This window comes from Oncorhynchus mykiss, chromosome 6 (assembly GCF_057628025.1).
Source record: "Oncorhynchus mykiss isolate SJ-2025 chromosome 6, ASM5762802v1, whole genome shotgun sequence".
NCBI classification, from domain to species: Eukaryota; Metazoa; Chordata; class Actinopteri; order Salmoniformes; family Salmonidae; genus Oncorhynchus; species Oncorhynchus mykiss.
In genome coordinates, this window is record NC_143027.1 from 4,836,646 (window position 1) to 4,859,000 (window position 22,355).

The 22,355-nt window shown below is 46.5% G+C and overlaps 1 protein-coding gene across 3 annotated transcripts in view; it reads left to right on the forward strand.

The window, feature by feature from the left end:
* Positions 1 to 3,003: 3,003 nt before the first annotated feature.
* bmp2k (BMP2 inducible kinase) overlaps positions 3,004 to 22,355 on the forward strand; it is a 99,542-nt gene continuing 80,190 nt past the window's right edge. For 2 of the 3 annotated variants that reach the window (XM_036979244.2, XM_036979245.2), the window contains exon 1: positions 3,004 to 4,160. In XM_036979244.2, the coding sequence (XP_036835139.2) occupies positions 4,019 to 4,160 (142 nt within the window). In that variant the 5' untranslated portion in view covers positions 3,004 to 4,018. The remainder of the gene's footprint in view (positions 4,161 to 22,355) is intronic. The other variant, XM_090236873.1, reaches the window with a different exon arrangement.

The following is a 22,355-nucleotide window of genomic DNA, read 5'->3' on the forward strand; positions in this document are numbered from 1 at the left end:
AGCACCTTCTTCCACATGCTTGGTGTGTCTCCCAGGTGGCTTGTGGCAAACTTTAAACAACACTTTTTATGGATATCTTTAAGAAATGGCTTTCTTGCCACTCTTCCATAAAGGCCAGATTTGTGCAATATACGACTGATTGTTGTCCTATGGACAGAGTCTCCCACCTCAGCTGTAGATCTCTGCAGTTCATCCAGAGTGATCATGGGCCTCTTGGCTGCATCTCTGATCAGTCTTCTCCTTGTATGAGCTGAAAGTTTAGAGGGACGGCCAGGTCTTGGTAGATTTGCAGTGGTCTGATACTCCTTCCATTTCAATATTATCGCTTGCACAGTGCTCCTTGGGATGTTTAAAGCTTGGGAAATATTTTTGTATCCAAATCCGGCTTTAAACTTCTTCACAACAGTATCTCGGACCTGCCTGGTGTGTTCCTTGTTCTTCATGATGCTCTCTGCGCTTTTAACAGACCTCTGAGACTATCACAGTGCAGGTGCATTTATACGGAGACTTGATTACACACAGGTGGATTGTATTTATCATCATTAGTCATTTAGGTCAACATTGGATCATTCAGAGATCCTCACTGAACTTCTGGAGAGAGTTTGCTGCACTGAAAGTAAAGGGGCTGAATAATTTTGCACGCCCAATTTTTCAGTTTTTGATTTATTAAAAAAGTTTGAAATATCCAATAAATGTCGTTCCACTTCATGATTGTGTCCCACTTGTTGTTGATTCTTCACAAAAAAATACAGTTTTATATCTTTATGTTTGAAGCCTGAAATGTGGCAAAAGGTCGCAAAGTTCAAGGGGGCCGAATACTTTCGCAAGGCACTGTACGAAGGGCTATATAAGTAAATATGATTTGATTTGATCATCGTATATAAGAATTTGTTTTTAACTGACTTGCCTAGTTAAATAAAGGTTAAAAATATTTAAAAAATATAGCATTGTGGACTATTCTGCATACGAACACCACATACAGTGGGGCAAAAAAGTATTTAGTCAGCCACCAATTGTGCAAGTTCTCCCACTTAAAAAGATGAGAGAGGCCTGTAATTTTCATCATAGGTACACTTCAACTATGACAGACAAAATGAGAAAAAAAATCCAGAATATCACATTGTAGGATTTTTAATGAATTTATTTGCAAATTATAATGGAAAATAAGTATTTGGTCACCTACAAACAAGCAAGATTTCTACTTTTTTGCCCCACTGTGAATGACAATGGAATGTTCCAGATGCTTAAAACCTCAATGGGAACAGTACTGGGAGGGATGGGCCCTTTCCCCCCGAAGAGAGTCAGATGAAAGCCTTGGCTCAAGTAAACAAATAATATCAGATGCATTTTCTTTGTACATACGGAAACGGTCACAGAAATTGATTTGATCAAAATCATTCAGTGGGTTTGTCTCCTGTCTGGCCTTAGAGGTGTTTTTTGATCATCGTCGAAATAGTCCCGGTAATTAATTTCCCGGTAATTAATTTCCCTCCATAGCCGACATCCATTCATCTGAAGTTAACTCCTGCCTCTGACCAGGTTTATTTATGCCTTCAAGATCTAGATTAACTCTAATCATCGTTCTGGAAATCAGACTTTAAAAAAAAATCTAGACTTTTAAAATCTAGACTATTTTAAATCACGTCTGAGAAAATCAGTGTCCATGAAATTGCCCCTAAATGAAAGGAATCAATCTAAGACAACATTTTATTTTATTTTAAATAAGATGAAAAAGGTATGTTTCAAATGAATAGCCTACCAGAACATACTGAAAATATCTACATTTTCTCAATGAGGATCACTCTATCTACTTGATTAGAAATATTAACAATCACATATAAATCACTCTCGCTTCTGTTGAATCTGTTTGTTGTGGTTCTCACCACAACCTAACATAGGGAACAGTCAGACGGTGCAAAGGTCCTCACTAGTTACCACAAACACAAAGTCATAATTATGGCTAAACCTCGCCTATTTCTTCCATGTATCGTCTTAAAATCTGATTTTAAACTTAACCCTAACCTTAACCACACTGATAACTGGCCACACTGATGACCTTATACATTATCCTAACCTTACATTTAAACCAAAAGGCACATTATTGTTTTCATGATTTTTTGCAATATAGCCCATTCTTACTTTGTGACTGTGGTAACTAGCGACAACCGTTGTACAGACTGTCATTGACGCTCTCCCGTCAGAGAAGAGCACTGTCTACCAATCATAACAATAGGAGGGGACGGACAGAGCAGGGTTAGGTTGTCAACTGTCTGATTGGACCACAACAAACCAATCATAACAATAGGAGGGGACGGACAGAGCAGGGTTAGGTTGTCAACTGTCTGATTGGACCACAACAAACCAATCATAACAATAGGAGGGGACGGACAGAGCAGGGTTAGGTTGTCAACTGTCTGATTGGACCACAACAAACCAATCATAACAATAGGAGGGGACGGACAGAGCAGGGTTAGGTTGTCAACTGTCTGATTGGACCACAACAAACCAATCATAACAATAGGAGGGGACGGACAGAGCAGGGTTAGGTTGTCAACTGTCTGATTGGACCACAACAAACCAATCATAACAATAGGAGGGGACGGACAGAGCAGGGTTAGGTTGTCAACTGTCTGATTGGACCACAACAAACCAATCATAACAATAGGAGAGGACGGACAGAGCAGGGTTAGGTTGTCAACTGTCTGATTGGACCACAACAAACCAATCATAACAATAGGAAAGGACGGACAGAGCAGGGTTAGGTTGTCAACTGTCTGATTGGACCACAACAAACCAATCATAACAATAGGAGGGGACGGACAGAGCAGGGTTAGGTTGTCAACTGTCTGATTGGACCATAACAAACCAATCATAACAATAGGAGAGGACGGACAGAGCAGGGTTAGGTTGTCAACTGTCTGATTGGACCACAACAAACCAATCATAACAATAGGAGGGGACGGACAGAGCAGGGTTAGGTTGTCAACTGTCTGATTGGACCACAACAAACCAATCATAACAATAGGAGAGGACGGACAGAGCAGGGTTAGGTTGTCAACTGTCTGATTGGACCACAACAAACCAATCATAACAATAGGAGGGGACGGACAGAGCAGGGTTAGGTTGTCAACTGTCTGATTGGACCACAACAAACCAACCCACCCACTTATTTGTGCTTCTGAGAGTCAAGAAGGAGGTCGAAGTTTACCGAGTCTGCGCCTGGCTGGTATCAACAAGACACGAGGCCGAAGACATGTTAAAATAAATCGAACCACCGGAATTTGCACGCGATAGTTAATGAACGGTCCTTGCGGAGATTCGGTGCGATTGCACGGTGGTCACATGTGGTCGTAGCTAGTTTATCTTGATAGACGCAAGTGAAGACAGTTAGCCAACCATCAAAGCCTAGCGGGGAAGTACCCCTAGACAAGTAGCGGGCTGAAGGCAAGGGTTTCTTCGATAAACACAATCGTTTGACAAAGGAGCAGTAGGACATCTTGTAGCCAGTCGCCTACCGTGTTCACAACACCGATATCTTGCTATATGCTCCTTTGTGCTTTAACGTATCTTCTAGCGCTCGTTGTTGAAGCGTCTACCTAGCACAGACTGTTTTGGTGCAGCGACGCCTGTATGAGTGCCTGAATAGCCACACACTATAGCTGGCTGATGTTACATTGGATCTAGCTCACAGCCGTGCATCTACTGTCACATTATGTCGCTTTAACGTCAATAGGACTAAACTGCGGAGCTCATTTAGTTGTCAACTCGGAAGCAGAGGTTCTTAGCCAGATATCTAACTGAACAGCTGACCAGTCGGTCGAGTGGAGCAACATTTCCTCGCCTTGCTGTGTCATGACATTAAAGTGCAAGTCAAGTCATTTCAGAGAGTACGCAAGATAGGAGGAACATTTGGCATAAGTAGATAGGTGGGGACAGGAATCCTACATTAAAGTTGACTACTGTCGACCGTAAGTTGAACCAAAGGAGTGTATTTGTAGGTCGGTCTCGACAGCACAGAATGAAGAAGTTCTCCCGTATGTCGGAGAGCGGCGGTCCGGGAGGGGGGTCCGGGTCGGGCTCTGGAGTCGTTAGTAACTGCTTCGGGAAAGTGTTCGCCGTGGGCCGGTATCAAGTCACGGTGGAAGAACTCATCGCAGAAGGTGTGTATCTCTCCTTTTATATAACGTTAGGCTATTGCACGTAAAGTACAATGTATTTATGGCATACACATATTTAGCAGATGTTATTGCGGGTGTTTACGAAATGCTTGTGTTTCTAACTCCAATAGTGCAGTAATATCTAACAATACACGGATCTTAAGTCAAAGAATGGCATTTAGAAATATTAACACACACACACACACACACAAAGAATAGTGTATGTAGAGGAATAGTTGAATAGGATGGCCTTGACCCAAATACAGTGCATTTGGTAAGCATTCAGATCCCTTGACTTTTTCCACATTTTGTTACATTACAGCTTTATTCTATAATGGATTAAATAAAATGTTTTCCTTACCAATCTACACATAATGACAAAGCAAAAACTAATTCGCAAACAATTATAAACTTTTTTTTATTTTCATCAGTATTCAGACTCTAAGCTATGAGACTTGAAATTGAGCTCAGGTGCATCCTGTTTCCATTGGTCACCCTTGAGATGTTTCTTAAACTTGATTGAAGTACACCTGTGGTAAATGTAATTGATTGGACATGATTTGGAAAGGCACACACCTGTCTATATAAAGGTCCCATAGTTGACAGTGGATGTCAGAGCAGAAAAACAAGCCATGAGGTTGAAGGAATTGTCCGTAGAGCTCCGAGACAGGATTGTGTCGAGTGCACAGATCTGGGGAAGGGTACCAAAACATTTCTTTAGCATTCAAGGTCCCCAAGAACACAGTGGCCTCCATCATTCTTAAGTGGAAGAAGTTTAGAACCACCAAGACTCTTCCTAGAGCTGGCTGCCCGGCCAAACTGAGCAATCGGGGGAGAAGGGCCTTGGTCAGGGAGGTGGCGAAGAACCTGATGGTCACTCTGACAGAGCTCCAGAGTTCCTCTGTGGAGAAGGGAGAACCTTCCAGAAGGGTCAGGGAGGTGACGAAGAACCCGATGTTCAATCTGACAGAGCTCTAGAGTTCCTCTGGTGGCAGCATTTGTGGTTTATTTATTTAATGATGAGTCACCGCTGTTTTTGATATTTGTATTGAACTAGGCAAGTCAATTGAACAAATTCGTATTTACAATGACGACCAAAAAGGCAACCTGCGGGGACAGGGGATGAAAAATACAAATACATTTTTAAATTAAAAAAAATATATAGGACAAAAGACATCAAGACAACCCTACATAAATAGAGACCTACGACAACAGCATGGCAGCAACACAACCCTACATAAAGAGAGACCTAAGACAACAGCATGGCAGCAACACAACCCTACATATAGACCTAAGACAACAGCATGGCAGCAACACAACCCTACATAAAGAGAGACCTACGACAACAGCATGGCAGCAACACAACCCTACATAAAGAGAGACCTACGACAACAGCATGGCAGCAACACAACCCTACATATAGACCTAAGACAACAGCATGGCAGCAACACAACCCTACATAAAGAGAGACCTACGACAACAGCATGGCAGCAACACAACCCTACATAAAGAGAGACCTACGGCAACAGCATGGCAGCAACACAACCCTACATAAAGAGAGACCTACGACAACAGCATGGCAGCAACACAACCCTACATAAAGAGAGACCTACGACAACAGCATGGCAGCAACACAACCCTACATAAAGAGAGACCTAAGACAACAGCATGGCAGCAACACAACACTACATAGAGAGACCTACGACAACAGCATGGCAACAACACAACCCTACATAAAGAGAGACCTACGACAACAGCATGGCAGCAACACATGAGCATCATGCTGTGGAGCTGTTTTTCAGCTGCTGGGACTGGGAGACTAGTCGGGATCGAGGAAAAGATTAACGGAGCTAAGGACAGAGATCCTTAATGAAAACTTGCTCGGGACCTCAAGCTGGGGTGAGCCAGCCAAGACAATGCAGGAGTGGCTTTGGGACAGGTCTCTGAATGTCCTTGAATGGCCCAGCCAGGGCCTGGACTTGAAACCTTATCGAACATCTCTGGAGAGACCTGAAAATAGCTGTGCAGCGATGCTCCCCATCCAACCTGACAGAGCTTGAGAGGATCTGCAGAGTAGAATGGGAGAAACTCCCCAAATACAGGTGTGCCAAGCTTGTAGCGTCATACCCAAGAAGATTTGAGGCTGTAATCGATGCCAAAGAGGCTTCAAGTAACAGACACATCTCAACATCCACTGTTCAGAGGATACTGTGAATCAGGCCTTCATGGTCGAATTGCTGTAAAGAAACTACGAAAGGACACCGATAAGACGTTACTTTATTGGGCCAAAAAACACAAGCAGTGGACACTAGACCGGTTGTAATCTGTTCTCTTGGTGTGGAGTCCTAATTTGGCTATTTTTGGTTCCAACCTCCGTGTCTTTGAGACACAGAGTAGGTGAACGGATGATCTCCACATGTTTCCCATCGTGAAGCATGGAGGAGGAGGAGGTGTGGGGGTGCTTTGCTGGTGACACTGTGATTTATTTAGAATTCAAGGCACACTTAACCGGTATGGCTACCACAGCATTCTGCAGCGATCCCATCTGGTTTGGGCTTAATGGGACTATCACTTGTTTTTCAACAGGACAATGACCCAACACACCTCCAGGCTGTGTAAGGGCTATTTGACAAAGACGGAGAGTGATGGAGTGCTGCATCAGATGACCTGGGCTCCACAATCACCTGACATCAACCCAATTGAGATGGTTTGGGATGAGTTGGACTGCGGAGTGAAGGAAAAGCAGCCAACACGTGCTCCGCATATGTGGGAACTCCTTCAAGACTGTTGTCAAAGCATTCCAGGTGGAGCTGGTTGAGAGAGGGGCCAAGTGTGCAAAGCTGTCATCAAAGTAAAAGGATACTTTGAAGAATTTAAAATATAAAATATATTTTGATTTAACTTTTTTTTTTGAGCGTGGGCGTTATATGTTTCCATAGGTGTTATTTCATAGTTTCACTATTCTACAATGTAGAAAATTGGAAAACCCTTGAATGAGTAGGTGTCCAAACTTTGAACTGGTACTGTGTGTGTTCCTCTAGTCCAGCTGGGATAGGGCGGCGCGATGGCAGGAGGAGACTGGGATAGGGCGACTGGGATAGGGCGGCTCGATGGCAGGAGGAGACTGGGATAGGGAGACTGGGATAGGGAGACTGGGATAGGGTGGCGCGATGGCAGGAAGAGACTGGGATAGGGCGGCTCGATGGCAGGAGGAGACTGGGATAGGGCGACTGGGATATGGTGGCGCGATGGCAGGAAGAGACTGGGATAGGGCGGCTGGGATAGGGCAGCTCGATGGCAGGAGGAGACTGGGATAGGGCGGCTGGGATAGGGCAGCTCGATGGCAGGAGGAGACTGGGATAGGGCGGCTGGGATAGGGCGGCTCGATGGCAGGAGGAGACTAGGATAGGGAGACTGGGATAGGGAGACTGGGATAGGGTGGCGCGATGGCAGGAAGAGACTGGGATAGGGCGGCTGGGATAGGGCGGCTCGATGGCAGTAGGAGACTGGGATAGGGCGGCTGGGATAGGGCGGCTCGATGGCAGGAGGAGACTGGGATAGGGAGACTGGGATAGGGAGACTGGGACAGGGAGACTGGGACAGGGAGACTGGGACAGGGAGGCGCGATGGCAGGAGGAGACTGGGATAGGGAGACTGGGATAGAGCGGCTCGATGGCAGGAGGAGACTGGGACAGGGAGACTGGGACAGGGAGACTGGGACAGGGAGACTGGGATAGGGCGGCGCGATGGTAGGAGGAGACTGGGATAGGGAGACTGGGATAGGGCGGCGTGATGGCAGGAGGAGACTGGGATAGGGCGGCTGGGATAGAGCGGCTCGATGACAGGGAGACTGGGACAGGGAGACTGGGATAGGGTGGCGCGATGGCAGGAGGAGACTGGGATAGGGAGACTGGGATAGGGCGGCGTGATGGCAGGAGGAGACTGGGATAGGGCGACTGGGATAGGGCGGCGCGATGGCAGGAGGAGACTGGGATAGGGCGGCTGGGATAGGGCGGCTCGATGGCAGTAGGAGACTGGGATAGGGCGGCTGGGATAGGGCGGCTCGATGGCAGGAGGAGACTGGGACAGGGAGACTGGGACAGGGAGACTGGGACAGGGAGGCGCGATGGCAGGAGGAGACTGGGATAGGGAGACTGGGATAGGGTGGCGCGATGGCAGGAAGAGACTGGGATAGGGCGGCTGGGATAGAGCGGCTCGATGGCAGGAGGAGACTGGGACAGGGAGACTGGGACAGGGAGACTGGGATAGGGCGGCGCGATGGCAGGAGGAGACTGGGATAGAGAGACTGGGATAGGGCGGCGTGATGGCAGGAGGAGACTGGGATAGGGCGACTGGGATAGGGCGGCGCGATGGCAGGAGGAGACTGGGATAGGGCGACTGGGATAGGGCGGCGTGATGGCAGGAGGAGACTAGGATAGGGAGAGATTGAATATGTCCGTAAACACTCCGGCCAGCTGGTCTGTGTGTGCTCTGAAGAGGGCTAAAACGCTTAAATCTCTTACTCGCGTCGGCCACGGAAAACGAGAGCCCAGAGACCTTCGGAGTGACTTTTTAGTTGACTGTAAACATGGAAAGGGGCACAAGTCCTGCAAAAAAATAAATAAATTTACCAGTCAATAGCTCACTAATACTAACTAGGCCAAATGTGGTTGAGTCAACATCTAGCCAATAAGACTGCTTCCTGAGCCTTACAGGGTGTTCTGCTCTCACCTAGCAACAAGTCACTGACGAACCACCTAACCTGTTCTACCACTTATCATTTTAAAAACAAACAGCTGCCTGTCTACAGTGAGGTGTGTGTGTGTGTGTGTGTGTGTGTGTGTTCATTTGTCTGCTGCGGTGAGTTTTTCTTTTTTTCCACGGCTGTTCTGGGCACACCGTTTTCTCGAGGCAAGCTGATGTCTACACCCCTCTGCCGGTAATTGGTCAACATTAGGGGACTCTTGAATAAAGTCTTGGTTGTCGTTTAACGAGAGGCGACTCGTTTTCATGCACATTTGTTTTTTTCATTGCGAAATACTGGTTAGATAATCCTCACGTATCACTAACACACCAGTGTTTTTAAATTTGGTTTTATTTAGTTTGGTCATTTTAAACAAAAATATCATTAAGTCTTAGTGACATTTTTGTATTTTGAATAATTATTTAATCTAGTTGTTGGCAATTGGTGGTCCTATCCGGCTGCCCTCTCTCCTGGTTGTCCCCATACGGTCCCTCTCTCCTGTCCCTGGTTGTCCCCATACGGCTCCTCTCCCTGGTTGTCCCCATACGGCTCCTCTCCCTGGTTGTCCCCATACGGCCCCTCTTTCCTCTCCCTGGTTGTCCCCATACGGCCCCTCCTGGTTGTCCCCATACGGCCCCTCTCTCCTCTCCCTGGTTGTCCCCATACGGCCCCTCCTGGTTGTCCCCATACGGCCCCTCTCTCCTCTCCCTGGTTGTCCCCATACGGCCCCTCCTGGTTGTCCCCATACGGCCCCTCTCTCCGCTCCCTGGTTGTCCCCATACGGCCCCTCTCTCCTGGTTGTCCCTATACGGCCCCTCTCTCCTGGTTGTCCCCATACGGCCCCTCCTGGTTGTCCCCATACGGCCCCTCTCTCCTCTCCCTGGTTGTCCCCATACGGCCCCTCTCTCCTGGTTGTCCCCATACGGCCCCTCTTTCCTCTCCCTGGTTGTCCCCATACGGCCCCTCCTGGTTGTCCCAATACGGCCCCTCTCTCCTCTCTCTGGTTGTCCCCATACGGCCCCTCCTGGTTGTCCCCATACGGCCCCTCTCTCCTCTCCCTGGTTGTCCCCATACGGCCCCTCTCTCCCTGGTTGTCCCCATACGGCCCCTCCTGGTTGTCCCAATACGGCCCCTCTTTCCTCTCCCTGGTTGTCCTCATATGGCCTGGTGGCGTCTGTTAGCGGGCCGTTGCTGGTGTGACTTGGCTCTCTGTGCCTCTAACCCTGCCGTCCCTCTAGCAGCCTGGCGGCGTCTGTTAGCGGGTCGTTGCTGGTGTGACTTGGCTCTCTGTGTCCAGAACTAACTCAATGAATAATTCTCAGACCCCCTCTTTGTCCTCCCTCCCTCTCCAAACCCCCACTACTCTGTTTCCTCCTGCCATTAGTCAGCAGCAGCTGTTCCATGAAAAGCATGAGTTTCCCCTCGAAGCCTCAAACAGAATATTTTCTAGTCTATAGGTGGAAGTAGTGTGAGTTGCCTAACCTTAAACGTTTTCTCTATCCTCTTGCCAGTTTGCCAATATAGGGTCTGTGTTGATTTGCCTTGACATTTAACGTGTGCCGGAAAACATGCTGTTTTTAACACTAAGTCATTGTATGCCAGTGGTTGTGATCTACTGAAGGAGTGCGCAACACACAGCAGAGTGGTATCTAGCGATGAACAGGAACTCGTCTATGTCTCACCAGTGCCTCTGTTCTGAGACGGTGACCTCAGAGTTGATAAGCAGATTTTAGCGACAGGAAGTCATCTGTGAGCTAGTCACCATTGGCCTACTATCTCTCTTCCTCAACCGATCGCTCGGCTGGCACTTTTTTCTTGACTTTTGTACTTCCTCCTCTTGTCGTCTCGACACCGTTCGAGGAAATAGCCTGAAACTCCTCTTGTTGTTGCACGTTATATTGAGGAGCTGCAGCTCTAGTACTGTTTGACAGATTTTCTGTCCAATCTGTGTCTTAATTCTACACAATTATGCAATTTAACATTTTAAAACATAACATTAACAAGGCTATAGACCGATAAGCATGACTGATTTTAAAATGTATTTCAATCGACTGCTATTTCCAGTAACAACTAGGCTAAAACGTTATTTTCTGACTGTTTTTTTTTGGGGCACATTTTATCAGCTGAATTTTTTTTCGCCCGGCTAATGGCAACTCCTGGTGTGTGCTTGTCAAACAGCACCCCCCCCCCCCCCCCCCCCCCACCCCCCACCAGTCAACAACAAGACCCAGGCATTTCTTGTTGTCACTATCACCTATGTTAGTTCCACCTCACCTGCAGTGTTTAGTGTAATGAGGTCTGTTGTGCGTCCCAAATGCACCATACCCCCTATTTAGTGTACTACCGTTGACCGGGGCCCGTAGCGCTCTGTTCTAATGTAGGGCACTAACTAGTATGTACAGTGTCTTCAGGAAGGATTCACACACTTGACTTTTTCCACATTTTGTTACAAAGTGGGATTAAAATGATATTGTTTGAAAAAAAAATGACAATTTAATCTACACACAGTAATGGAAAGTAAAACATAATTAAGTATTATTAAATATTATTAAGTATTCAACCCCGTGAGTTAATAGATATTAGAATCACCTTTGGCAGTTATTTAAAGCTGTAAGTCTTTTTTTGTTAAGTCTCAAAAAGCGTTACACACCTGGATTGTACAATATTTGCACATTCAGTTTTAAATTCTTCAAGCCGTGTCAAGTTGGTTGTTGAACATTTTGCTAGACAGCCATTCTCAAATCTTGCCATTTAGATTTTTAAGCTGATTTAAGTCCACTGAACCAGGCCACTCAGGAATATTCAATGTCGTCTTGGTAAGCAACAGTGTATATTTTGCCTTGCGTTTTAGGTTATTGTCCTGCTGAAAGGTAGATTTGTGTCCTAGTATCTGGTGGAAAGCGGACTGTACCAAGTTTCTCTACGATTTTTGCCTGCGCTTAGCTCTTCCTTTTTCTTCTATCCTAAACTCCCTAGTCTTTGCCGACGACAAGTATACCCATAGCATGATGCAGCCACCACCACTAAGATTGAAAATATGAAGAGTGGTACTCAGTGATGTTGGATTTGCTCCAGACAAAAGGTTAATGTCTTCGCTACTTTGTTTTGCAATATTACTTTAGTGCCTTTTTTTTTATTGTGAACAGGATGCATCTTTTTTTGGAACAAATCTTTTCTGTACAGGTTCCCTTTTCACTCTGTCATTTAGGTTAGTACTGTGGAGTAACTACAATGTTGATCCATCCTCAGTTTTCACCTAATAACTTCACCATGCTCTAAGAGATATTCAGTCTGCTTTATTTTTTATTCCATCTACCAATCAGTGCCCTTTCTTGGGAAAACCTCCCTGGTCTTTTGTCGAGGCATTGGGGGGGGAAAACCTCCCTGGTCTTTTGTTGAGGCATTGGGGAGGAAACCTCCCTGGTCTTTTGTCGAGGCATTGGGGGGGGGGGGGGAACCTCCCTGGTCTTTTGTCGAGGCATTGGGAGGGGAAAACCTCCCTGGTCTTTTGTCGAGGCATTGGGGGGGAAAACCTCCCTGGTCTTTTGTCGAGGCATTGGGGGGGAAAACCTCCCTGGTCTTTTGTCGTTTGAATCTATGTTTTGAAATTCACTCCTCGACTGAGGGACCTTTACAGAGATGTAGTCATTTAAAAAATAACGGCACACAATCCATGCAACTTATTATGTGACATGTTCAGCACATTTTTACTCCTGAACCTATTCTGACTTGCCATAACAAAGAGGTTGAATACTTGAGTCAAGACATTCCAGCTTTTTACATTTTGTAAACATTTCTAAACAAATAATTGCACTTGACCTTGTGTGATATTGTCTTCAGGCTTGTAACATAACATTTTTTTGGGGGTGGGGGGTTGAGGTGTGAATACTTTCAGAAGACATTAGCGTTCTGTAAACGGTAATGAATGGGTGGATTGTGTCTCCTTGTCCTACTCTAGCACCCTGTAAAGAATGCTGCTGGTACGATGCATCTCTGTCTCTCATCGCTTCTTTGTTCCAAATTTATTTAGCTTCTAACTCAACTCATTGCTTGCGTCCCAAATGCCACTCTATTCCCTACATAGTGCCTTACTTTTGACCAGAGCCCTATTGGCCCCTATAGGGTGCCATTTATGAATCATCTCATTATCCATCCAGTGTTAGGGTGTTAGGGTTGGCATTGAGCCAAGTGGTGGGATGGTGCTTTGGAAGATGAAAAGGGAGCCGTTGTGGATTAATTGAAGCTGGTTAGAATGGCAGTAGTAACAAACTACACAGAATTAACGTTTTAATAACCTGAGTCGTTAGATCTCCACATCTCTCAAGACAACTGGAGCCCTGGGCCAGTCGCTCTTAAATAACACCGGGGCCAGTCGCTCTTAAATAACACACACTGACTAACGAGGTGACACTAATCGGTGTGCCTAATGTCAAACCTTGACATTTTAAATGGGAAAACCAAAGGCTGTAACTAGGGTTGCACATTTTGGGGAATATTCAGAAGTGGAGCATTTCTGTTTTGAATTAATGGAAAAATATGTAAATGAATATTAATAGCATTTAAATGTAGATTATTTTTTTGCATAGGATATATTTACCATATCATATGGAGACAAACAACTTTTACCTTTTATCAAAACTAGATTTAAATCCTTCCAAAAAAAAAAAGTTTAGTTACGAATTGAACTTAAATGAGTTGACTCTTCACATGGGATGATTTCACTGAACAACAAAAGGGAATATTGAATGATCCCCAATGATCCATCACATCTCCCAAAAACATTTTCAACATACATCTGTAAAAGGGTAGTCTAGAAACTAAAGCTTTGGTTGTCTTCCTCTCAGGCTTCCATGTCTTCTCCCTGGACCTCCTCAATGTCCATCTCTTGAACATCAGACTCTGAGGCCTCATCTTCACTGTCACTTTCCAACCTGGTTGAGGATGGCTCGTTGTCAGGCTCAAAAAGCCTCAAATTTGCCTGGATGGCCACCAATGTTTCAACCCCTGTATTGGTCAGCCTGTTGCGTGCTTTGGTGTGTGTGTGTTCCCAAACAAGGTGTGTGTGTGTGTTCCCGAAAGCACTTACTTGGAAGTGTACTTCGCCAGACTGCCAAGAACCTTGCCCTCATCCAGGACAAGGTGGCGAGATACGGTAGTGATGACACCATAGGCCTTGTTGATCTCTGCACCAGACAGGATGCTCTTGCCAGTATGCTTGGGGTCCAACATGTACGCTGCGGGGTGTATGGGCTTCAGGCAGAAGTCTTCATGCATTATGTATTTCAGAACTGCAGTTTCCTCTGCTTGGAGCAACAGTGAATTGGGCAGGGCAGTACGGATTTCTTCTCTTACATCTGCAAGCAGAGTCTGAACATCAGACAGGATGGCACTGTCTCCCTCAATCCGTGCAATGGCTACTGCTATAGGTTTCAGGCTGCTTTACCACTCTCTCCCAAAATACATCATCCAGGAGGATCCTCTTGATTTGGGCTGTCCATATCGGCAGACTGTGATATGGCCATTTCTTGGAGAGACTCCTTCCCCTCCAGGAGACTGTCAAACAAGATGACAACACCACCCCAACGGGTGTTGCTAGGCAGCTTCAATGTGGTGCTCTTATTCTTCTCACTTTCCTTGGTGAGGTAGATGGCTGCTATAATGTGATGACCATACACCTACCTAACCATTCCCTTGGCTCTCTTGTAGATTCTATCCATTGTTTTCAGTGCCATGATGTCCTTGAGGAGCAGATTCAATGCATGAGCAGCACAGCCAATGGGTGTGATGTGTGGTTAGGACTCCTCCACTTTAGACCAATCAGCCGTCATGTTCGCAGCATTGTCTGTCACCAGTGCAAATACCTTCTGTGGTCCAAGGTCATTGATGACTGCCTTCAGCTCATCTGCAGTGTAGAGACCGGTGTGTCTGTCTGTCCCTTGTCTGTGCTCTTGTAAAATACTGGTTGAGGGGTGGAGATGTAGTTAATTATTCCTTGCCCACGAACATTCGACCCCCCCCCATCAGAGATGATTGCAATACAGTCTGCTTTCTCTATGATTTGATTGACCTTCACTTGAACTCTGCATCCAGCAAATGAGTAGATAAAGCATGTCTGGTTGGAGGGGTGTATGCTGGGAGAAAAACATTCAGAACTCTTCCAATACACATTGCTGTGATCATCAGAGGTGTACCAATTGCGTACACGGCTCGAGCAAGACACTAATCAGCATTTCTCTGACTACATTCCCGAGTCAAAAGAAACTTCTGATTCCAGAAGGACCATGAGCTGTTGCTATCGATAAAGTGCCTGATTCATCATTTTCACCTCGACTAGAGGGACTTTTGTCAGGTTGCTTGTTGTGAGCGCTAAGGGAAGTTTATGCACTTGGCCAGATGATTCGGCTATTTTTTTGTTGTTGTTGCATTCTTCACACGTGATTTTGCACAGTATTTGCAAGTGTACACAGCTTTTTCCTTCTACATTAGCTGCAGTGAAATGTCTCCTCACATCAGATGGTGCCTGTGGCATTTACCTGTAAAGATTAGAACAAAATGAATGGGGGGGGAGAAAAATCCCAAGTGCATGTACAGATAAATAGTTAAGCAGTTAGATATCTTGCAAAAGGAGTTAAATGTTTTAAAATTAAACCTGTATGGAAACAGGTGAATTAATATTCAATAGCCAGGCTCAAGCCAGCTAAAACCCCCATGGTAGCAACGACTAACTAGCAGAAATGGTTAACAAGTTAGAATCGATTTAAACACACTTTGCTGTAGGCTACTATTGACTAGTTAACAAAAATGATGTATGTCGTATAAAATATATTCACCCCTACCCAGTATCAAAACTTACCAGAAAGCATGTAGTCCTTGGCTCAGACAGTGTAGTAGTGTGGGCTCAATAGCATCTCATTAGTGCTGCAAGATCTTGAGAATCAGCTGCACATGTGATGGAAGAATGCACTGTGGGTTGCAATGCGATTGAATTGGGGATAGATTAACCAAAAATATTTCCTACAAGATGTAGAATTGCCTTGTGTGTATCCCACAAAAAAAGGTTTACTGTTTATAAGCTAACATTTTTTTAATGAATTTAAGCCCTCTAATTTTGCTTAACTTCCCATTGGGAAATTATTTAAATTTACCTGAACTTTTCCAACCCTTTGCAGACCTATCTGCAGAGGTGGGACCAGGTCATGTGACTCGGGACCAGGTCATGTGACTCGGGACCAGGTCATGTGACTCGGGACCAGGTCACGTGACTCGGGACCAGGTCACGTGACTCGGGACCAGGTCACGTGACTCGGGACCAGGTCACGTGACTCGGGGCCAGGTCACGTGACTCGGGGCCAGGTCACGTGACTCGGGGCCAGGTCACGTGACTCGGGGCCAGGTCACGTGACTCGGGGCCAGGTCACGTGTCACAAGTTATCAACTGAAAATGAGAACAAGATGTATTTAGGTTATCCTTCAGCTACTCCCTTTAAATCTAAATTATTTTTTTGCAAAGTTTGTGTTCACTGACAGGGTTTAGGCGCCCCGCCTGAGAATTACAATGGCAGAAAAATCCCTGATTTACCTTGATTGACATGCAAAAATATATGAGTAGGCTACTCATGCAACATTCAATATATCTCGACACATGTTATTAAAGAAGGGGGGGGGGGGGGGTTCCGGGGTTCCGGGGTTCCGTGGTAACGGGTTCCGTTTCACTCAATACACATTAACTAATAGGCTGAGGTTTTATATTTGACTCGTTGAATACAGCAGGGTGAATGTGCCATGTGCACCTACGGTGGCCATAGCAACGGCCTCCTGCACCAGCTTCAGGGTAATACATGTTGCGCTCCGTTTGGCCGTAGTTGATTTTAAATGTTTGCGGAAGAGGGAAGTCATGCTGCGAACAGACATCATGAATCCAATTTGTTAATTTTTTTTATTTTTTTTATGGCCACATTGTTCCAATGACCTTGAATGTGAACAGATAGGGGACATCCCAAATAGCACCCTAATCCCTATATAGTGCACTACTTTAGACCAGAAGCACTAGGCTATATAGCAGTGTTACTCCATATGTTTTGTTGTTGTAAGGGGTCACTTTGGTTTGAGACGGTCTTTCAGAGGGCCTCAGATCTTTTCATTCGTTACTTTTCTTCCAATATTATCAACCGAGAGGAAATTCAGAGCAATAGAACGTATGCAATTGATTTGATGTACAGCACATTACAAATATGTGTGTGTGTGTGTGTGTGTGTGTGTGTTATTATATATAATATCACACACACAGGCTACATCACATGTATACGACCCATATTAAGGGTTAACTCAGTAGTAGGATGAGAGAATGTCCCCTCTGCTACTTGACTGAATTCATTCTCGACTTCTAGTCTGTTGATATCCTTGTGAGGCAATACAGGTCTTCATTGGTCAGTCTGTTGCTGTTCCTTGTGAGGCAATACAGGTCTTCATTGGTCAGTCTGTTGCTGTTCCTTGTGAGGCAATACAGGTCTTCATTGGTCAGTCTGTTGCTGTTCCTTGTGAGGCAATACAGGTCTTCATTGGTCAGTCTGTTGCTGTTCCTTGTGAGGCAATACAGGTCTTCATTGGTCAGTCTGTTGCTGTTCCTTGTGAGGCAATACAGGTCTTCATTGGTCAGTCTGTTGCTGTTCCTTGTGAGGCAATACAGGTCTTCATTGGTCAGTCTGTTGCTGTTCCTTGTGAGGCAATACAGGTCTTCATTGGTCAGTCTGTTGCTGTTCCTTGTGAGGCAATACAGGTCTTCATTGGTCAGTCTGTTGCTATCCTTGTGAGGCAATACAGGTCTTCATTGGTCAGTCTGTTGCTGTTCCTTGTGAGGCAATACAGGTCTTTATTGGTCAGTCTGTTGCTATCCTTGTGAGGCAATACAGGTCTTCATTGGTCAGTCTGTTGCTGTTCCTTATGAGGCAATACAGGTCTTCATTGGTCAGTCTGTTGCTATCCTTGTGAGGCAATACAGGTCTTCATTGGTCAGTCTGTTGCTGTTCCTTGTGAGGCAATACAGGTCTTCATTGGTCAGTCTGTTGCTATCCTTGTGAGGCAATACAGGTCTTCATTGGTCAGTCTGTTGCTATCCTTGTGAGGCAATACAGGTCTTCATTGGTCAGTCTGTTGCTATCCTTGTGAGGCAATACAGGTCTTCATTGGTCAGTCTGTTGCTATCCTTGTGAGGCAATACAGGTCTTCATTGGTCAGTCTGTTGCTGTTCCTTATGAGGCAATACAGGTCTTCATTGGTCAGTCTGTTGCTATCCTTGTGAGGCAATACAGGTCTTCATTGGTCAGTCTGTTGCTGTTCTTTTGTTTCACAATGTTCAATTGTCGAAAAATTTTGCTTCACAGGAATAAGTGATGACATATTTCACTTTTTTTGTACACACTGTTTCAGAAGTGGATACTGTCTGACACGAGGCAGAAATGGGTAACACCTGATCTTAGTTCACCTTGCAGTTTGCCTGTATCTCATCACTCTCTATTTCCAGCACGGTCAGGACAGAGGACTGTGATGACACTGGCACATGAAAAGAGGGGGGGTTCTCAATGAAGTTGAGTAATGATATCCTTTTAGTATGTCTGGGTTGGATGTGGTGACTGCTCTGAGTTTTTGGGGAAATGAACAACCTGTCAGGTATGCACAGTGTGGTGACTTTTTTATTTTGAAGTGCTGGGACCACACCTAGCAGGTTTGTCTGGAGTTTTATCTTTCCCTTGGAGCTGGAGATTCACCGTGTTCAGGTGGCAGGTGATGTCAGTTAAAGAGCCAGCTTTTAATATCCACTGTGGATCCTCCGGCTCTGGCTCTACTCTCTCCCCTGGCTGTGGCTCAGCCGGCTCTGGCTCTACTCTCTCCCCTGGCTGTGGCTCAGCCGGCTCTGGCTCTACTCTCTCCCCTGGCTGTGGCTCAGCCGGCTCTGGCTCTACTCTCTCCCCTGGCTGTGGCTCAGCCGGCTCTGGCTCTACTCTCTCCCCTGGCTGTGGATCCTCCGGCTCTGGCTCTACTCTCTCCCCTGGCTGTGGATCCTCCGGCTCTGGCTCTACTCTCTCCCCTGGCTGTGGCTCAGCCGGCTCTGGCTCTACTCTCTCCCCTGGCTGTGGCTCAGCCGGCTCTGGCTCTACTCTCTCCCCTGGCTGTGGCTCAGCCGGCTCTGGCTCTACTCTCTCCCCTGGCTGTGGCTCAGCCGGCTCTGGCTCTACTCTCTCCCCTGGCTGTGGCTCAGCCGGCTCTGGCTCTACTCTCTCCCCTGGCTGTGGCTCAGCCGGCTCTGGCTCTACTCTCTCCCCTGGCTGTGGCTCAGCCGGCTCTGGCTCTACTCTCTCCCCTGGCTGTGGCTCAGCCGGCTCTGGCTCTACTCTCTCCCCTGGCTGTGGCTCAGCCGGCTCTGGCTCTACTCTCTCCCCTGGCTGTAGCTCAGCCGGCTCTGGCTCTACTCTCTCCCCTGGCTGTGGCTCAGCCGGCTCTGGCTCTACTCTCTCCCTTGGCTGTGGCTCAGCCGGCTCTGGCTCTACTCTCTCCCCTGGCTGTGGCTCAGCCGGCTCTGGCTCTACTCTCTCCCCTGGCTGTGGCTCAGCCGGCTCTGGCTCTACTCTCTCCCCTGGCTTGCAACAAATTCACGGATTTGAGGGAGGAGCGAGAAATCTTTCCAAAACAGCCATCTCGCCTCATTTGTGAAATATCAAGTCGCCTTATTCTGTCTGGTATTCCTCAAGAAACTCGTGGAATTACCGGTGATTTAGTGCCCTCGCAATAATGTTAAGCATGATTTACTGCATCGCGTTCTTTAAGTCGTTTTTTTTAGTTTAGTCACAAGTGCTTCCTGACGAATGATGCAATGAAATGTAACACATTGGGGAATATCCTCTCTCTTTCTCATCAGGCCTATGAGTCCCGTCTCCTTCCCTTGCGTGTTTTTGGGGCACCGTCAGTGCACACAGATGCCAGATTTAACCTGCCAATTTATTATTATCAGCAAAAAAATGTATCGAGGGCTTTCATAACATCTGCTCGTGTTTTGTCCCTGAAGGAGCCGTATACATGAAAGTTCCTCTCTGAACGACTCGTTCTGAGGGAAGTGGACTTAAACACACAACTGGTCACGTACAGCAGTGCTTTATTTCCCCCAAAATATTTACATCAAAACCTTCTGCTGTCATTTGGAGGCTGTTCAAAAGAGACGAGGGCGTAATGAGACGACATCCCTCCTTCTCTCCTTCTCTCCCTTTGTCCTTCCCTCCTTCTCTCCTTCCCTCCCTTTCTCCTTCCCTCCCTTTCTCCTTCCCTCCCTTTCTCCTTCCCTCCCTTTCTCCTTCTCTCCTTCCCTCCCTTTGTCTTTCCCTCCCTTTGTCTTTCCCTCCCTTTCTCCTTCCCTCCCTTTCTCCTTCCCTCCCTTTCTCCTTCCCTCCTTCTCTCCTTCCCTCCCTTTCTCCTTCTCTCCTTCCCTCCCTTTGTCCTTCTCTCCTTCCCTCCCTTTGTCCTTCCCTCCCTTTGTCCTTCCCTCCCTTTGTCCTTCCCTCCCTTTCTCCTTCCCTCCCTTTCTCCTTCCCTCCCTTTCTCCTTCCCTCCCTTTCTCCTTCCCTCCCTTTCTCCTTCCCTCCCTTTCTCCTTCCCTCCCTTTCTCCTTCCCTCCCTTTCTCCTTCTCTCCTTCCCTCCCTTTGTCTTTCCCTCCCTTTCTCCTTCCCTCCTTCCCTCCTTCTCTCCTTCCCTCCCTTTCTCCTTCTCTCCTTCCCTCCCTTTCTCCTTCTCTCCTTCCCTCCCTTTGTCCTTCTCTCCTTCCCTCCCTTTGTCCTTCCCTCCTTCTCTCCTTCCCTCCCTTTCTCCTTCCCTCCCTTTCTCCTTCCCTCCCTTTCTCCTTCTCTCCTTCCCTCCCTTTGTCTTTCCCTCCCTTTGTCCTTCCCTCCCTTCTCTCCTTCCCTCCCTTCTCTCCTTCCCTCCCTTCTCTCCTTCCCTCCCTTTCTCCTTCCCTCCCTTTCTCCTTCCCTCCCTTTCTCCTTCCCTCCCTTTCTCCTTCCCTCCCTTTCTCCTTCTCTCCTTCCCTCCCTTTCTCCTTCTCTCCTTCCCTCCCTTTGTCTTTCCCTCCCTTTGTCTTTCCCTCCCTTTGTCCTTCCCTCCCTTTGTCCTTCCCTCCCTTCTCTCCTTCCCTCCCTTTCTCCTTCCCTCCCTTTCTCCTTCTCTCCTTCCCTCCCTTTGTCCTTCTCTCCTTCCCTCCCTTTCTCCTTCCCTCCTCTCCCTTTGTCCTTCTCTCCTTCCCTTCCTTTTGTCCTTATCTCCTTCTCTCCCTTTGTCCTTCTCTCCTTCTCTCCCTTTGTCCTTCTCTCCCTTTGTCCTTCTTTCCCTCTCTCCCTTTGTCCTTCTCTCCCTCCCTCCATTTGTCCTTCTCTCCCTCCCTCCCTCGCTACATCCCTCCCTCCCTCAGGATGGATGTTGTCACTCCGTTTTCTTCCCTTCTAAAAGCCTTGTCACCAGTAAATCATCTGTCAGGAGAAGTACGTCACCGTTTCCCTGCTTTTCTAACATCCTGTACTGGGCCCTGTGCCTTGGTATACTAAACACGCAAAGTCTAGTCTAGTAGGCGTTTAACCAAAAAGACGGTGTCTGTTAGGATCACAACTCTTCTCTCCCCATGTTCTACAGAAGATGGAAACGGGCTGATTTGGAGAAGACGCTGCTTAAAACGGCAGCGTGTGTGTACTATGAAATATACTGAGCGCATATATGAACGCAACATATATAGTGTTGGTCCCATGTTGTTTAATGAGCTGAAATAAAAGATCCCAGAAATGTTCCATATACACAGAAAGCTTGTTTCTCACAAATTTGTTTAAATCCCTGTTTGTGAGCAGTTCTCCTTTGCCAAGAATAAGCCATCCACCTGGCATGTGGCATATCAAGAAGCTGATTTTTAAACAGCATGATAATTACACAGGTGCACCTTGTGCTGGGGACAAGAGAACACTCAAATGTGCAGTTGTCGCACGCAACAAAATGGCACAGATGTCTCAAGTTTTGCGGGAGAGTGTAATTGTCATGCTGACTGCAGGAATGTTCACCAGAGCGGTTGAAAAATAATACACGATTTTAATATATTATATCAACTAAAACACAAGTCCAAATCCACACCGGAGTTGCTTACCAAGAAGACAGTGAATGGTCTTGAGTGGTCGAGTTACAGTTTTGACTTAAATCTACTTGAAAATCTATGGCAACGCCTAAATGGTTGTTTAGTAATGATCAACAACCAATTCAACAGAGCTTGAATAATTTTGAATATAATAATGGGTTAATGTTGTACATTCCTGTTATGGAAAGCTCAAGAGACTTACCCAGAAGGCTCAGCTGCCAGAGATGCATCGACAAGGTATTGACTCGTAATTCACACCCATGTAAATTAGTTTTCCGTATCTCATTTTCAATACATTTG